Source organism: Thalassophryne amazonica, chromosome 10 (assembly GCF_902500255.1).
Source record: "Thalassophryne amazonica chromosome 10, fThaAma1.1, whole genome shotgun sequence".
Classification (NCBI taxonomy): Eukaryota; Metazoa; Chordata; class Actinopteri; order Batrachoidiformes; family Batrachoididae; genus Thalassophryne; species Thalassophryne amazonica.
Genome location: NC_047112.1, coordinates 60572653 through 60590142, shown reverse-complemented (window position 1 = coordinate 60590142; position 17490 = coordinate 60572653). Strand labels below are relative to the sequence as shown.

Genomic DNA, 17490 nt, shown 5'->3' with positions numbered 1-17490 from the left:
CTGTTGTATTCAGTGTTCACGCCCCTGCATGGAGCCCAAATTTTCACAAAATTGGATCTTAGAAACGCGTACCACCTGGTTCGGGTCCGGAAGGGAGACGAATGGAAGACGGCATTCAACACCCCGTTAGGTCATTTTGAGTACCTGGTTATGCCGTTCGGCCTCACTAACGCCCCCGCGACGTTCCAAGCTTTGGTAAATGACGTCTTGCGGGACTTCCTGCATCGGTTCGTCTTCGTATATCTGGACGATATACTCATCTTTTCCCCGGACCCTGAGACCCATGTCCAGCATGTACGTCAGGTCCTACAGCGGTTGTTGGAGAACCGGCTGTTTGTGAAGGGCGAGAAATGCGAGTTCCACCGCACTTCTTTGTCCTTCCTGGGGTTCATCATCTCCTCCAACTCCGTCGCCCCTGATCCGGCTAAGGTTGCGGCGGTGAGAGATTGGCCCCAACCGATAAGCCGCAGGAAACTACAGCAGTTCCTAGGCTTTGCAAATTTCTACAGGAGGTTCATTAAAGGTTACAGTCAGGTAGTTAGCCCCCTGACTGCCCTGACCTCCACCAAGGTCCCCTTCGCCTGGTCGGATCGGTGCGAAGCCGCGTTCCAGGAGTTGAAACGCCGGTTCTCGACTGCACCAGTTCTGGTGCAGCCTGATCCTGATCGCCAGTACATAGTAGAAGTGGACGCCTCTGACTCAGGGATAGGAGCCGTGCTGTCCCAGAGCGTGGAGGCTGATAAAGTCCTCCATCCTTGTGCCTTTTATTCCCGCAGGTTGACCCCAGCTGAACGGAACTATGACGTCGGCAATCGGGAACTTCTTGCGGTGAAGGAGGCTCTTGAAGAGTGGAGACACCTGCTGGAGGGGGCATCGTTGCCCTTCACGGTTTTCACAGACCATCGGAACCTGGAGTACATCCGGACCGCCAAGCGGCTGAATCCCAGGCAAGCCCGCTGGTCTCTGTTCTTCGGGCGCTTTGACTTCCAGATCACGTATCGCCCCGGGACCAAGAACCAAAAACCAGATGCATTGTCCCGGGTGCACGAAGAAGAAGCCAAAGCGGGGCTGTCGAACCCCACCGAGACCATCATCCCCGAGTCCACTGTCGTGGCCACCCTCACCTGGGACGTGGAGAAGACCGTCCGGGAGGCCCTGACAACGAGCCCGGACCCGGGGACTGGCCCCAAGAACAGACTGTACGTCCCACCAGAGGCAAGAGCTGCCGTATTGGACTTCTGTCACGGGTCCAAGCTCTCCTGTCATCCCGGAGTGCGTAGGACCATGGCAGTAGTCCAGCAGCGCTTCTGGTGGGCGTCCCTGGAAACCGATGTCCGGGACTACGTCCAGGCCTGTACCATCTGCGCCAGGGGCAAGGCAGACCATCGGAGGACGACGGGACTCCTCCAACCCCTGCCAGTGCCTCATCGTCCCTGGTCTCACATCGGCCTGGACTTCATCACGGGCCTCCCGCCGTCCCAGGGCAACACCGTTATTCTCACGATAGTGGACCGGTTCTCCAAGGCGGCCCACTTCGTGGCCCTCCCGAAGCTCCCGACGGCCCAGGAGACGGCGGACCTCCTGGTCCACCACGTCATGCGGCTGCATGGGATACCATCGGACATCGTTTCAGATCGTGGTCCCCAGTTCTCTTCACAGGTGTGGAAGAGTTTCTGTAAGGAGCTGTGGGCCACCGTGAGTCTCTCGTCCGGGTACCACCCCCAGACCAACAGCCAGGCAGAGCGGGCTAACCAGGAGTTGGAACAGGCCCTTCGCTGCGTCACCTCCGCGCACCCGGCGGCCTGGAGTCACCATCTGGCCTGGATCGTGTATGCCCATAACAGCCAAATCTCGTCTGCTACCGGCCTCTCCCCTTTTGAGGCATGTTTGGGGTTCCAGCCCCCATTGTTCCCGCTGGTGGAGGGAGAGGTCGGTGTGCCCTCGGTCCAGGCCCACCTCAGGAGGTGCCGCCGGGTGTGGCGGACCACGCGCTCTGCCCTATTAAAGGCCCGGACGAGGGCCAAAACCCATGCGGACCGCCGACGTTCCCCGGCCCCCACATACCAGCCCGGGCAGGAGGTGTGGCTGTCAACAAAGGACATCCCCCTCTGTGTGGACTCACCCAAATTAAAGGACAGATACATCGGCCCATTCCGCAGTGAAGCTGGGAGTCGGAGCTTCACTGCGGATCCACCCTGTTTTCCACGTGTCCCGTATCAAGCCACACCACACCTCGCCCCTCTGTGCACCTGGCCCTACGCCGCCTCCTCCCCGGCTCATCGACGGGGAGCCTGCTTGGACGGTCCGCAGGCTCCTGGACGTCCGTCGTAAGGGCCGGGGGTTCCAATATCTGGTGGACTGGGAGGGGTATGGACCCGAGGAACGCTCCTGGGTGAAGAGGAGCTTCATCCTGGACCCGGCCCTCCTGGCCGATTTCTACAGACATCACCCGGACAAGCCTGGTCGGGCGCCAGGAGGTGCCCGTTGAGGGGGGGGTCCTGTTGTGTGGGCCGCTGAAGAGGAGGTACTGCTGGCCCACCACCACCAGAGGGCGCCCTGCTTGGAGTGCGGGCTCCAAGCACAAGAGGGCGCCAGACCCAGAGGAGGTGACAGCTGTCACCCATTACTCCAGCTGTCACTCATCTACACCACCATATAAGCCGGACTGCAACTCCACCTCCCCGCCGAGAAATCGACTACCAGTACTAAGGTAAACTTCTCTGCTGTGATTATTGCGAATAATAATCTGATCTGTTTTGCAGCTGTTTTTCCTGTTGGTATTCCTTATCTGGGATTTTTGGCGTTTGGTGTGACTGCGACGACTTCGCCTCACACCCCAAAACCGATAAGTGGTAAACAGGAGCTGCACGTGTGTATGATTGGAGGTGGAGGTGCTCCCTCCTAACGGTGTCTGGACTGTTAATCACTGAGTGTGCGGACTCACACTCACACATCATCTTTCTGTTTTCTGCCAGCAGTACCAGGGTCGACAGCCAAAGACAGAGGCCACCTGGGGACTCGGGACTTGGCGGCTCCGGTGTTCTTCAGGCCATTGGTGGTGGGAGCCGTGTGGGACGCGGCTTCTCTCTCGTCGGGCGTCTTCTATCTTCGAGCCTGCCCACACGTCACCTGGTGTTTATTGACTGTGAACATTAAGACACGTTTCGTTGTGTAATATCACAACATTAAATTGTTACCTTTTGGCTTACTCATTGTCCGTTCATTTGCGCCCCCTGTTGTGGGTCCGTGCTACGACACCTTCACAACATACTTACTCCACCTTTCTCATTTTATAGTGTGGCCGAAAGACACACACACACACACACACAAAAAAAAGGTGAACCAGGAAGCAGTGTGTAGGGGTGGCTCCCCTACACACTGCTTCCTGGTTACTAGTGCAGGTTAACAAATTTGAGAACCCTCATTTTTGAAGATGAGGGAGCATGAATCCTGACTGCCAAAGTGGAAAACTTTGGCAACAAAACTGTGACCGGCAATGGCATAGTGCAACCTACAACCTCACTACTAGCACACTAAATACTAGACACTAAATACTGTACACTGTAGCTTTAATTCGGTCAATGTACAGCTTGTTGTGTGCGGTTAAACATTTTTGATCAGCATCCTCATGCAAAACACCTGCTTCTGTTTGTACCAATGATAGATGTGCAGTGATTACATCATTTTAAACTCAAACTGCAATGCCTTTTGGTTCATTAAAATCCAAAATAAAGATTTTTTTAAATGGTTGTACAGATACTACTGAATATTCTCCCTGACATTTCAGAATGTGTTACAGATGTCAATCAAATTTAACACACACAGAACACGATAGCATGGCTGTACTGGTCAGAAACCGGACGTGATGCTCTTTCAGTAAGATGCACTCAAAGCCTCACCCAATGTGTATTCTTCACATTTCATTTGAACTGCTCTGAAAAGCTTAAAGCTTCTATAAATGAGAAGCCCCTTTACGTCAGGACCCTGGCAGGCTGTCGAGCATCGTCGGTTTACTCACCTAGAAAATACCAAATCCCGAGTATCGGTGAGGCAATGACCTCATCCAGCAGAACCTTCTTGCCCACAATTTTCAGCGTTTTCCCCACATACAATTTGTCCAGCCAGTTGTACCAGTAATGCAGCACAGGGCCCATGGAACTGCCCACCACAAACATACGACCTTTGGAGGAAATAAGAGAAGTCAAATTAAGAAAAAATAAACATCAAGGAAGTGTTGGATTATTTGGTTGATGATTTTGTGTGATCCCAGATGTTTCATTTATTCAAAGCTGATGCTATGGGTTGTCATAGCAACATATGCACAGTGGCAGACACGCTCAGGACCAGGTTTATCCAACGTAAACGGTATTAAATGACGTACAGAACAGTGTTAATGTTGTCACCCATTTTTCAATTTAGTCTTAGTCTTGTGTCAAAGTTCATTCTTAGTCTTAGTTACATTCAGTCATTCACTTATGACTAAAAGTCTCAACATTTTAGTCTAGTTTTGGTCAAATGAGAAATCAAGGTAGTTTAGTCAAGTTTTAGTCAAAACTTTTTAGTCTAACTATTTATTTCAGAGATATTTTTTGACTATTGCACTATTGTTCTGATGTTTTATATTTATTAGAAACACCAACAAAATAAAATAAAAACTGACATTAATAGTGCAGCAAATAAGTGAAACAATCATGCAAATGGTCTTAAGGAGGTGAGGAGGTTCTGGTTCCAAAGCCACGTATCACGGCACCGCTGTGGATGCATTTCGGTTTTAAGTAGGGCTGCCACGACTAGTCGACTAGTCATGACTATGTTGACGATTGAAATCATTAACAACTAATTTAGTAGTTGAGGAGTCATTTATTTTATTTAAGTCTTTGTTTTTCCTCTCAATTCATAGTTTTAGGCAGCCGTCCTGCCGTCATTTGGACGTTCAAATTTTGAATGAGACGGCCGATTAAAACAGTGGCCGTCTTACAAGTGGCTTGTACGTTTGCTTGTACAAGTCACCAAGCAGAGGGTCACCCCTTTGAGTCTGGTCTACTTGAGGTTTCTTCCTCAGAGGGAGTTTTTCCTTACCACTGTTGCTCTGGGGGTTGGTAAGGTTAGACCTTACCTGTGTGAAGCGCCTTGAGGCAACTCTGTTGTGATTTGGCACTATATAAAGGAAAATAAATTGAAATTGAAGAATGGTGACAAAGGTCAGTGTCATTCTGCTATATCAGAAACATGGATCAATGAAGATAAAGGAATGGATTTTGAACTGGATGGATATGAATTTAATTGTGTAAACAGAAAGAATAAGAGTGGAGGAGGAGTGGCTGTGTATGTGGATAAGAACATGGATTATAAAATAGTAGACAATATGACAACTGTGATTGATAACTTATTAGAATGTATAACTATTGAAATATGTGAAGAAAAAAAGCAAAAATGTATTAGTCAGCTGTATATATAGAGCACCAGGATCTAGTATTGAAACATTCACTGACTGTATGGGAAAAATGTTCTCAAAAACTAATCAAAAAACTGTGTTCATTTGTGGTGACTTAAATATTGATCTGCTCAATCCAAATAAGCATAAAATAACAGATGAATTTATCAGTATAATGTACAGTATGAGTTTATATCCAAAAATCACCAGGCCAAGCAGAATTACATCCCATAGTGCTACCTTAATTGATAATATATTCAGCAATGATATTGAGAATAACACTGTGAGTGGATTATTAATCAATGACATTAGTGATCATCTACCAGTTTTCATCGTTTATAATAGAAACCATCGGCGGAATCAGCCCGAGGAGAAAATAAAATACAGGCAAGTGCGGACAGAGGAAAACATGAACACACTAAAGAAGGATTTACAGGAGCAAAACTGGGAAAAGGTATACAGTGAAAGTGATGTTGATAGTGCATATGAAACTTTTTTACAAATATTTACATCATTATATGATAAAAATTGTCCAATTAAACAAGACTACAGAAAACAAAAAATCCAAGCTGAACCATGGATGACGAAAGGGTTACGAAATGCATGTAATAAGAAAAATACACTGTATAGAGAATTCATAAAACTAAAGACTAAAGAGGCAGAAAATAGATATAAGAAATACAAAAATAGATTAACTAATATTATACGGGTATGTAGGAAGGAATATTATAGTAACATATTATATAATAACAAAAACAATATTAAAGGAATATGGGATATATTAAATAGCATTATCAAAAATGGTAATAAAAAACAGAGTTACCCTCAGTATTTCATTGATAATAATGTCAAGAAGGAAAATAAGGATGAGGTAGTCAACGGTTTTAATAATTTTTTTTGTAAATATTGGACCAAGCTTGGCAGAAAAAATTCCCAATTCCCAACCTGAGGATTGGGATAATAATCTCATAGAAAGAAATCCCTGTTCAATGTTCGTCACAGCAGTGGATGGAAAAGAAATTATAGACATTGTGAATAATTGTAAATATAAAACATCTACCGATTTAAATGAAATTGATATGGTGGTGGTAAAACAGGTCACTGAATGGATTGTAGAACCATTAACACACATCTGTAACTTATCATTTCAAACCGGTAAATTTCCCAATCAAATGAAAATAGCTAAGGTTGTGCCGCTGTATAAGACTGGGGATAGACACCACTTCACAAATTATAGACCTGTTTCTTTGCTTCCACAATTTTCCAAATTATTAGAAAAGTTATTCAATAATAGATTAGACAAATTCATAAATAAACATAAATTACTTACTGATAGTCAATATGGATTCAGAGCACATAGTTCAACATCACTTGCATTAATAGAATCAGTTGAGGAGATTACAAACACCATAGACCACAAATTACATTCAGTTGGAATATTTATAGACCTTAAAAAGGCTTTTGATACAATCAATCATGACATATTAATCAGTAAACTTGAACAGTATGGGATTAGGGGGTTGGTGTTGCACTGGGTGAGAAGCTACTTAAGTAACAGAAAACAGTTTGTGAAGTTGGGGGAATATACATCATTATGCTTGGACAATGCTTGTGGTGTCCCACAGGGGTCAGTATTGGGTCCAAAACTGTTTCTAATTTATATAAATGATATTGTCAATGTTTCCAAAATATTAAAATTTGTATTATTTGCAGATGACACAAGCATTTTTTGTTCAGGGGGGGATTTGCAGGAGTTACTGAGGAGGATCAGTATAGAAATGGGAAAATTGAAAATATGGTTTGACAGAAACAAATTAAACTTAAGTAAAACAAAATACATGTTATTTGGCTATTGTAATACAGACATACAGGTTCAGTTACAAGTCGAGGGGGTAGATATTGAAAGGGTACATGAAAATAAGTTTCTGGGGGTGATAATAGATGATAAGATAAACTGGAAGACTCATATAAAACATATACAAAGTAAACTGTCAAGAAGCATTTCAGTTCTAAACAAAGCGAAACATATTCTGGACCACAACTCACTCCGCATTCTTTACTGCTCACTGGTTTTACCATATTTACAGTACTGTGCAGAGGTATGGGGTAATACTTATAAAGGTACAACACAATCACTATCAGTAATGCAGAAAAGAGCTATAAGAATTATTCATAATACTGGCTATAGAGATCATACAAATCCACTATTTTTACAATCCAAATTCTTAAAATTCACAGACTTGGTTAATTTTCAAACAGTACAAATCGTGTATAAAGCAATAAACAATTTACTTCCAGTAAATATTAAAAATATGTTTTTTAACAGATCAGGGGATTGCAGTCTGAGGGGGAAATTTAATTTAAAGCATCAGTGGGCACGAACAACATTAAAAAGTTTCTGTATTTCTGTCTGTGGGGTGAGGATGTGGAACAGATTGGGAGTGGGGCTCAAGCAATGTCCAAGCATGAACCAGTTCAAACAGCGGTACAAAAATATGGTTTTTTTCTAGGTATAGGGAGGAGGAAGGGTAATGAGGGTTAGGGTGTTTTTGTTTTTTGCTTCGGCTTGTAAATACACTCAACAAAAATATAAACGCAACACTTTTGGTTTTGCTCCCATTTTGTATGAGATGAACTCAAAGATCTAAATCTTTTTCCACATACACAATATCACCATTTCTCTCAAATATTGTTCACAAACCAGTCTAAATCTGTGATAGTGAGCACTTCTCCTTTGCTGAGATAATCCATCCCACCTCACAGGTGTGCCATACCAAGATGCTGATTAGACACCATGATTAGTGCACAGGTGTGCCTTAGACTGCCCACAATAAAAGGCCACTCTGAAAGGTGCAGTTTTATCACACAGCACAATGCCACAGATGTCACAAGATTTGAGGGAGCGTGCAGTTGGCATGCTGACAGCAGGAATGTCAACCAGAGCTGTTGCTCGTGTATTGAATGTTCATGTCTCTACCATAAGCCGTCTCCAAAGTCGTTTCAGAGAATTTGGCAGTACATCCAACCAGCCTCACAACCACAGACCATGTGTAACCACACCAGCCCAGGACCTCCACATCCAGCATGTTCAGCTCCAAGATCGTCTGAGACCAGCCACTCGGACAGCTGCTGAAACAGTCAGTTTGCATAACCAAAGAATTTCTGCACAAACTGTCAGAAACCGTCTCAGGGAAGCTCATCTGCATGCTCGTCATCCTCATCGGGGTCTCGACCTGACTCCAGTTCCTCGTCGTAACCGACTTGAGTGGGCAAATGCTCATATTCGCTGGCGTTTGACACGTTGGAGAGGTGTTCTCTTCACGGATGATGCGAAGGAGATGTGTTGCACTGCATGAGGCAAATGGTGGTCACACCAGATACTGACTGGTATCCCCCCCAATAAAACAAAACTGCACCTTTCAGAGTGGCCTTTTATTGTGGGCAGTCTAAGGCACACCTGTGCACAAATCATGGTGTCTAATCAGCATCTTGGTATGGCACACCTGTGAGGTGGGATGGATTATCTCAGCAAAGGAGAAGTGCTCACTATCACAGATTTCGACTGGTTTGTGAACAATATTTGAGGGAAATGGTGATATTGTGTATATGGAAAAAGTTTTAGATCTTTGAGTTCATCTCATACAAAATGGGAGCAAAACCAAAAGTGTTGCGTTTATATTTTTGTTGAGTATATATAGTATTTTGTATGTAAGTAGGTATGTGTAGGTGTATATATATATATATATTGATATCGGTTTAGGTGTGTAGGAATCTATGTGTATATGTGGCAAAGGGTATTACTGGTTGTGGGGAAGAAGGGGTAGGGATAAATAAGCTGATGCTTCACCCTACCCCTTTTCGGACATGTTGGGTACACAGTAGGAACTTTTTTGTTGTTGTCTTTACTGATCTATCTTGTAATTGTTGTTGTATCAAATGTTCGAAATAAACAGTTTTCATTCATTCATTTTCATTCATTCATTCATTTTGTACAGGGGTCAAAACTTAAAATTGCTCCAATTTTGGTAAAAAGTGATGCAAATTATTGGTTGAGCTAATAGGATTAATAAATGGAATAGTTTTGACAGTGTTGAATGCTTGGTCTCCAAAGTAAAGGTCAAAAATGGTCTACGTCTATTGGATTCTATGACATGTGACATATGTTACCCCGTAACGTGATAAGTAAGGATGATACATGGTCCAAACTATTCCTTTTTAAATCTGTTTTATGTCCATATGGGTGGACATAAAAGCATGTGCAAAGTGATGCATAAAATGGTGCTAACAATGGCTGTATTAGCATTGTTTTCATGGAATGTGAGGATTTACTTGCAAATGATGATAATTGACTCATAAGCCGATTTCATTTATGGCCGTCACACCTTTACAATTTAGCCAGAGTATGCCGGCCGTATTAAAAAAATGCTGGCATACAGTGAGGAAAATAAGTATTTGAACACCCTGCAATTTTGCACGTTCTCCCACTTAGAAATCATGGAGGGGTCTGAAATTTTCATCTTAGGTGCATGTCCACTGTGAGAGACATAATCTAAAAAAAAAAAAAAAAATCCGGAAATCACAATGTATGATTTTTTTAATATTTGTATGTTACTGCTGCAAATAAGTATTTGAACACCTGTGAAAATCAATGTTAATATTTGGTACAGTAGCCTTTGTTTGCAATTACAGAGATCAAACATTTCCTGTAGATTTTCACCAGGTTTGCACACACTGCAGCAGGGATTTTGGTCTTACAGAGCCCCTCCTTAGTTGCCCTGGCTGTGTGTTTGGGGTCATTGTCATGCTGGAAGACCCAGCCGTCACCCATCTTCAATGCTCTTACTGAGGGAAGGAGGTTGTTTGCAAAAAATCTCGCAATACATGACCCCACCCATCCTCCCTTCAATACGGTGCAGTCGTCCTGTCCCCTTTGCAGAAGAGCACCCCAGAGTATGATGTTTCCACCCCCATGCTTCACGGTTGGGATGGTTTTCTTGGGGATGTTCTCATCCTCTAAACATGGTAAGTGGAGTTGATTCCAAAAAGCTCTATTCTGGTCTCATCTGACCACATGACCTTCTCCCATGCCTCCTCTGGATCATCCAGATGGTCACTGGTGAACTTCAAACGGGCCTGGACATTTGCTGGCTTGAGCAGGGGGACCTTGCTGCCCTGCAGGATTTTAAACCATGACAGCATCATGTGTTACTAATGTAATCTTTGTGACTGTGGTCCCAGCTCTCTTCAGGTCACTGACCAGGTCCTCCTGTGTAGTTCTGAGCTTTCTCAGAATCATCCTTACCCCACAAAGTGAGATCTTGCATGGAATCCCAGACCGAGGGAGACTGACAGTCATCTTGTGTTTCTTCCACTTTCTAATAAATAATCATAACAGTTGTCTTCTACCAAGCTGCTTGCCTGTTGTCCCGTAGTCCATCCCAGCCTTGTGCAGGTCTACAGTTTTGTCCCTGGTGTCCTTAGACAGCTCTTTGGTCTTGGCTATGGTGGACAGGTTGGAGTGTGATTGATTGAGTGTGTGAATAGGTGTATTTTATACAGGTAACAAGTTCAAACAGGTGCAATTAATACAGGTAAAGGGTGCAGAATAAGAGGGCTTCTTAAAGAAAAATTAACAGGTCTGTGCGAGCCAGAATTCTTGCTGGTTGGTAGGGGATCAAATACTTATTTGCAGAATTAACATACAAAGAAATTATTTAAAAAAAAAAAATCATACATTGTGATTTCCGGATTTTATTTATTTTATTTTTTTTTTAGATTATGTCTCTCACAGTGGACATGCACCTAAGATGAAAATTTCAGACACCTCCATGATTTCTAAGTGGGAGAACTTGCAAAACCGCAGGGTGTTCAAATACTTATTTTCCTCACTGTATGTCTAATATGTTATGGCTAAGTTTCATGTAAGTTACACCTCGAAAAAAATTGGGCTTGCTTAAAATTTTCAACATATGTCAGCATATGTCTCATACATGTGGGACATAAGTTGTAGGTAAGTTATGCAATTGTGGACACACGTTTCTTGTAATTTACTCAGAAGTTGAAATATGTCTGTAATGCTGCCCATTGACTGGCTCAAACCTGCAGTTTAAAACATAAAACCATTCACACACGGGGTAAATATAAAGTCTTAATCTTACCTGTTCATTTCAGTAAGATTCATCATCACATACTGATGAAAGCTTATCCACATAAAGCATCCTGATTTTGGAAAACGATGTCTGAAAATATATTAGTTCTTTGTTGTGGCTGGAAACGCAGCGTTTTAAAGCAAGTGCCTCTGTGGTTTTCTGTTCCAGGTGCGTTTCTCAGCCTGAGGATGCAGGTGTCGAGGTCTAATTGGCTCCCCTATGTGGTTTGATCAGACCGCGACTGGCGCTTTAAAAATTTAAAGAGTCACAGCGCTTCATTCATTCACTGCAGCATTTACTACAGCCATCAGTTGACTCATCAGCTGCACAGAATGAAAATAAATCCCATGGTCCACCAAGACAAGAATAAAAAATAAATAAAATCATGTTAAATTACTCCATTTTGCCTCAGTGTGGAGTGGAGATGCTGCACGACAGCGCACGCTTGCTCCACGACCCACTCATCAATATTTAAGTGTTCCACCTGCCAAACAAAAGGGTTCTGCCGGCAGAAGAAATGCAGACAAAGCCAGACTTAACTCTTCTGACCCACACCACACCGTGCAGTACTGACCAGAACCACTCGGTGGAAATGGGACTGTCAGCAGATGCTGGTTAAATCGTCAAGGTGTGACAGCAGCATAATTTATTTGACGTACAACAGTGTTTTTTATTACAACTGGCATACGCTGGCTAAATCATCAAGGTATGACAGGGCCATTACCAAGGCCACTGTTACTGGAGTTGCGCGCAGAACTGCGGCCAGTCCAGAGTGCAATACGGTGAGTAACCAGGAGTTGTCTGTGACCACACAGGTGCTGACCACGCTGGGCTTCCTGGCAGCAGGGACATTCCAGTGGGAGCTGGCCAATCAGTCAGGAGTGTGCCAGTCAACCTTGAGCTGAGCTATGCCAGCTGTGTGGAACGCAATCATCTGAATGTCATCCAGGTACATCACATTCCAACATTAAAGCACAACTTGCAGCGAGAGCCGATTTAGGTGCCATCATATGAATTTCTTTTTGTTAATAGGAAACATTTTCATTCCATCAATTCTCAAATCATCTCTGATGCTCAAATGCATCTAACTAACATCGTGGCTAAGTGGCCTGGTTCAACGCATGACTCATTCATCCTGACTAACAGTGCAGTTGGGGCAGTCCAGTCTCACACTTTTTTTTTCATGCTCATGTTTGTTTGTTTTTTTTTACTATTCTAACTCCAACCACTTCTCTTAATCCCAACCATAATCATAATGTAGGCCTAACTATCTCCCTTCCCAAAACCCTAACCATACCCCCATGTCACCCCGCATTTTGTGCCCCCATCTAGTACATGCGGAATGAGTAAATAGTTTACTCATGTAATTCTTCTGAATGAAAACCAGCGCAGCCACATGTGGCACGTGCACATTTAAATATTTATTTTGTGATTATTATTTCTTTTTTGTTTCTTGAATGTGAAACTAGAGCTTCTTAACAAGCCTCCTGTGTTCAGTATGTCAATAAACGCATGTGTAAGTTGTGAATGCAGAGATGAAAGTGGTGAAAAACAAAAAAAAAAGCTGCAACCCGGAAAATTTTGGAATTCTAAAAGCTCTGAAAGGTAATTTGGGGCTATTCCAGACAATAAACTGTAATGGGTGCAGCACCCATTTTGGTGAGAAAAAAACTTGAACTTGAAAAAGACTGAATCGAGTTTATTGAAAATAAATTTCTCGGGGCAATAATAGATGAGAAAATCAGTTGGAAACCACAAATCAAATGTATACAAACCAAATTATCAAGAAGCATTTCAGTGTTAAACAAAGCAAAACATGTTCCAGATCACAAATCACTCTGCATCCTACACTATTCCATTGTCTTACCGAATTTCAATTACTGTGTAGAAATCTGGGGCAATAACTACATGACTTCAATAAAATCACTATCTATTTGTCAAAAAAGGGCAATATAGGTCATTCATAATGTCGATATCAAGACCATACTCACTCTTCTTAAAGTCAAAAATATTAAAATTAACAGACATAGTAAAATTCCAAACAGCACAGATCTTGTACAAAGCAAAATATAACCTTTAACCGAAAAACATACAGAAGTTTTTCAGGGCTTGAATGGAGGGATATCAATGACGAGGGAAAAACAACTTTAAAATTAATAAAATCTGTACAAACAAGAAAAGATTCTTCATTTCATTATGTGGGGTGAGACTGTGGAACAGTGTGGGTGAGGAGATAAAGCAGTGTCCAAACATTCAACTTTAAAACAAAATAGAAAGAATATGTTTTCACAGGATACAGGGATGAAGTGGAGGTGTGAGAGTCACTAGGTGTTCACAAGCAACTGTTATTTATTTCTATATTTATTTATTTATGTTCATTGCTAGGTGGTTTTCTGTTTTCTGTTGTGTTTTATCAGGTTCTTTTGGCCTTTGTCTTTTCCTAAAATTATTTATTATTATTATTATTATTGCTGCTGTTGCTATTATTATTATTATCATCATCAACATCATGATTGTTAACAGCAGTACGTTTAAGGAAGTGGGTGGGATTTAAGAAAGGGGTGGGATTCGATAAGTTTATACTTCTTCCAACTCCTTTTTGAGCAAATTTTATATTGTCTGTCGTTTTACTTTTTAATAAACAGAAATGAATGAAATGAATATTACAATTTGTAACGCATTTGACTCAAATGCTAACTTTAACATTGAAAATACCATAGACATGCTAGCGTCGCTCCCGTTTTTAAGTTATAAAATACATCTATCAACTGTTTAGGAAGGCCAACGGAGGTCAGTTTAACATAAAAAGGTAATTATTACTCACAGACATATGCTCTTTAAGGTTTAGCAGGGAAAAATAAGAGAATACGGAGCGCGCTCATGCTCAAAAATCCCAAGGACCCCTTATTAGCTGCCCAAGTTGCCTGATGTAAAAAAAAACAAAACAAAACAAAAAAAACACTACATTCATCACTAAACGCTTCTTATGCTTCCTACTGATCACTGATTAAAAAAAATGACCCAGGCAACTTTCAAAAAAAAAAAAAAAAAACGCCAAAAAGCGGAGATTTTTCATCCCTGTGAATGTCACACACTGTTGGTCACATTTTTTTTTTTTTACTTCAGTGTGTGTACGCTGCCCTGACCCCACAGCTTTGCAGCCTCACACACACGCTTCCAATAACTCAATTACTGTTTAAACTATCCCTGCGTGTCGCCACGTCATCTGTAGCACACCCTCGGTATAATTTATTTTCTGTGTTCATGTTGACTGATCTAATTGTAGCGGCCTCTCTGTGGGTTCTTGAGAGGCGTGAAATATTAAAAAAAGGAGACGGGACGATTGTGGACCGTTCGAGCGCAGCAACAGCGTGGCTCCTTTTATTGCGCGCACCCATACGCACGCACATACACACAAACGGGAGCCCGTCGCTCCTCACCTCCCGTCTACGGCAACACAACAGTGCAAATTAACCCTGTGCAGCTTCATAGTAAATAAAGGAAATAAATAAAGATAAAGCAAAGACATCAGAAAGTCTGTTACATAATGGATCAGCTCCCAGGGTCTATTTACATGAATTTGCATATTTAAAGGAAGGAAAAGGGGGAGGATGGTGCGTGTGCATGTGCTCTCAGTAGGATGTACAAACAGAACGTGTGTGGACCGTGGATCCATGCCTACGCACATTTTGATTCATCTGAATTTGTGCTTATGCCAGTTTCTGGGTTTTGGAGTATGCCATGTTTCAGTAGAAAATCCATGCAAGTCTTTGTAAATGAGGCGCCGGATCCTTAGCTTGCAGACGAGAAAGTACAGGGAAGAACGACAAAGCTGCAGGTTCCAGAACTGAAAAAGATGTGGACTGGCTATATACACCATGGTTGTGCATATTGTGAGATATGGATGAACAATATGTACCAGGTGGTGCATATTGCGCGATACAAATGCGTAATTTGCACCACATGGTGTAAATTACTCATCTGTATCATGCAATATGCACCACCTGAGGCAGCCATATTGCAATTTTGGATGGCATGGGCAGTTTATGCGATAGGAAACTTCAAAATATTGCTAGTTTAGATCAAATATTTAGCTGCGAAATCTGACTTTATCAGAAGGTTTTTCGAATTTGACCCAGGAAGAGCAGAGGAAGCCATACTGCATTTAATATTATACATTAAATTTGTGTAGATGAGGGTGGTGCAAATAGGAGTGTACTAAATCTTAATTTACACATCAATGATGTACGAGGGTAGGCTGAAAAGTTCTAAGGCTCACTATGATGCAATTAATGCATTACTCCTTCATGGGGAGCCTTAGAACTTTTCAGCCTACCCTCGTACATAGCTTTTGCCTGAAAGATGTGCAGTACAAAGAACAGTTACAAAGTCTTAAGATCCCAAGTATGTCCTACAAGCTGGACAGGTGACATGATTTCCGTATTAAAATATCTTGACAATAAGACATCAAGCCAATTAAACCAGGATAGCAACACTGGAACATGCACCCAGTACTCAAAACTCAACTTCCACATCAACTTCTGTTGTTTCATCCAATACCTCAACTGTGTTCAGTCTTACCTCGAAGCATAATTGGTCTACTATCATCTACACACGGGACTTTATGACTGTAGCCACAACATCTAACAACCTGTGTATCATTAAAAGGCGTCAGACTGAATGAATGTCGTCGTCATTTTAGGCCGTAACCTCCAGGGTTGTTGACCTCCCAATAATCCAACAGAAATTTTAACAAGTAATATATAAATATACACGCGGCTGGGCGAGCGGCACAAACAAATTCATCATAATGCATCTGTCACCAAGAAATTCAACAGCGATATAGGCCTATAATACAGCTTTTTTGAGTTTTTTACAATGATCAAATTAACTCCCAGTATATGTTCTTGAATATATAACAGTTATTAAGTCCAAATTTGGGATCACTGACATGAATACAATGAAAGGGATAGCCTTCAGGGCTGTAACCGGGTCTGTGCCGACCTGCGGAGAGCCCCGGTCCCGTTCTATATTGTGATTATCTGGTTCTGACTGTAAACACATGTAGAGGAAGGGTTTGACCTGACGGTTCTGTGCGCAACAGCATCAGCCATCCCCCACCTCTTGCTTATAGGAATTTAGATGTGCATTATTAGAACCATGACTTCACCTTTGGGTAAAATTCAGCAACGATTAACCTCAAAACCTTAGTACCTTAGTAAGTCTTAGTACCTTAGTAAGGTCATATGTGGCAGATATCGACTAGATCGATATCTATATCTGCCACATATGATCTGATAACGATTAGATCTCTCCTTGTCCACGGGCACTGTGGAGGCCTCACCTGTCCGGCTCCAGTCCCGCTCTCGGCGCGGGTCCTTGTGTGTCTCACGGCTCTGCTGCAGGAAGTCTCCCAGCGCCAGCATCCCTCCTCCGCTCAGCGTGTTGGTCAGCAGCAGATATCTGCCCTGGAACAACGGCCTCCAGGAGAACCGAATCCGCACCAGTAACTCTTTACCGGCCCGAGGGAGCATGCTGAGCACAGAGTCAGCGCGGTGAGGAGGATGTGCTGGACAAACACGCCTGTTTGTTTCTGTTTTGGTAAAAGGCTGCGAACAGAAAGTGAGCTTAGAATGCTAGCTGCGTTAGCTAATGGACGCGCCGAATCAAAGCAGAAATAAGTTACAAGCTTACACATCCCCTGGAGCCAGAAAAAAAAAATTGTCACAACGTACCGTTTTTCATTAAATGCGAAATTGTGAAATTATAGTTGAAAAAAAAAAAATTTAACGTCATTTGACGAACACAGCTGCTACAGGTTGGAGGAAAATGAACAGTTTGGTCGCCCTCTGTTGGCATGGAGGAGTTATTGCAGGAGGGTTGTAGTAATAATAATATAAAAAATAT

The 17490-nt window shown here is 42.6% G+C and overlaps 1 protein-coding gene across 1 annotated transcript in view; it reads right to left on the bottom strand.

Annotated features, from left to right (window-relative positions):
- mpv17l2 (MPV17 mitochondrial inner membrane protein like 2) overlaps positions 1 to 17248 on the bottom strand; it is a 77501-nt gene extending 60253 nt beyond the window's left edge. The window contains exons 1-2 of the mRNA XM_034180089.1: positions 16928 to 17248; positions 4019 to 4180 (exon numbers count right to left, since the gene is read on the bottom strand). Coding sequence (XP_034035980.1) covers positions 4019 to 4180; positions 16928 to 17117 — 352 coding nt within the window. The 5' untranslated portion in view covers positions 17118 to 17248. The remainder of the gene's footprint in view (positions 1 to 4018; positions 4181 to 16927) is intronic.
- Positions 17249 to 17490: the final 242 nt, after the last annotated feature.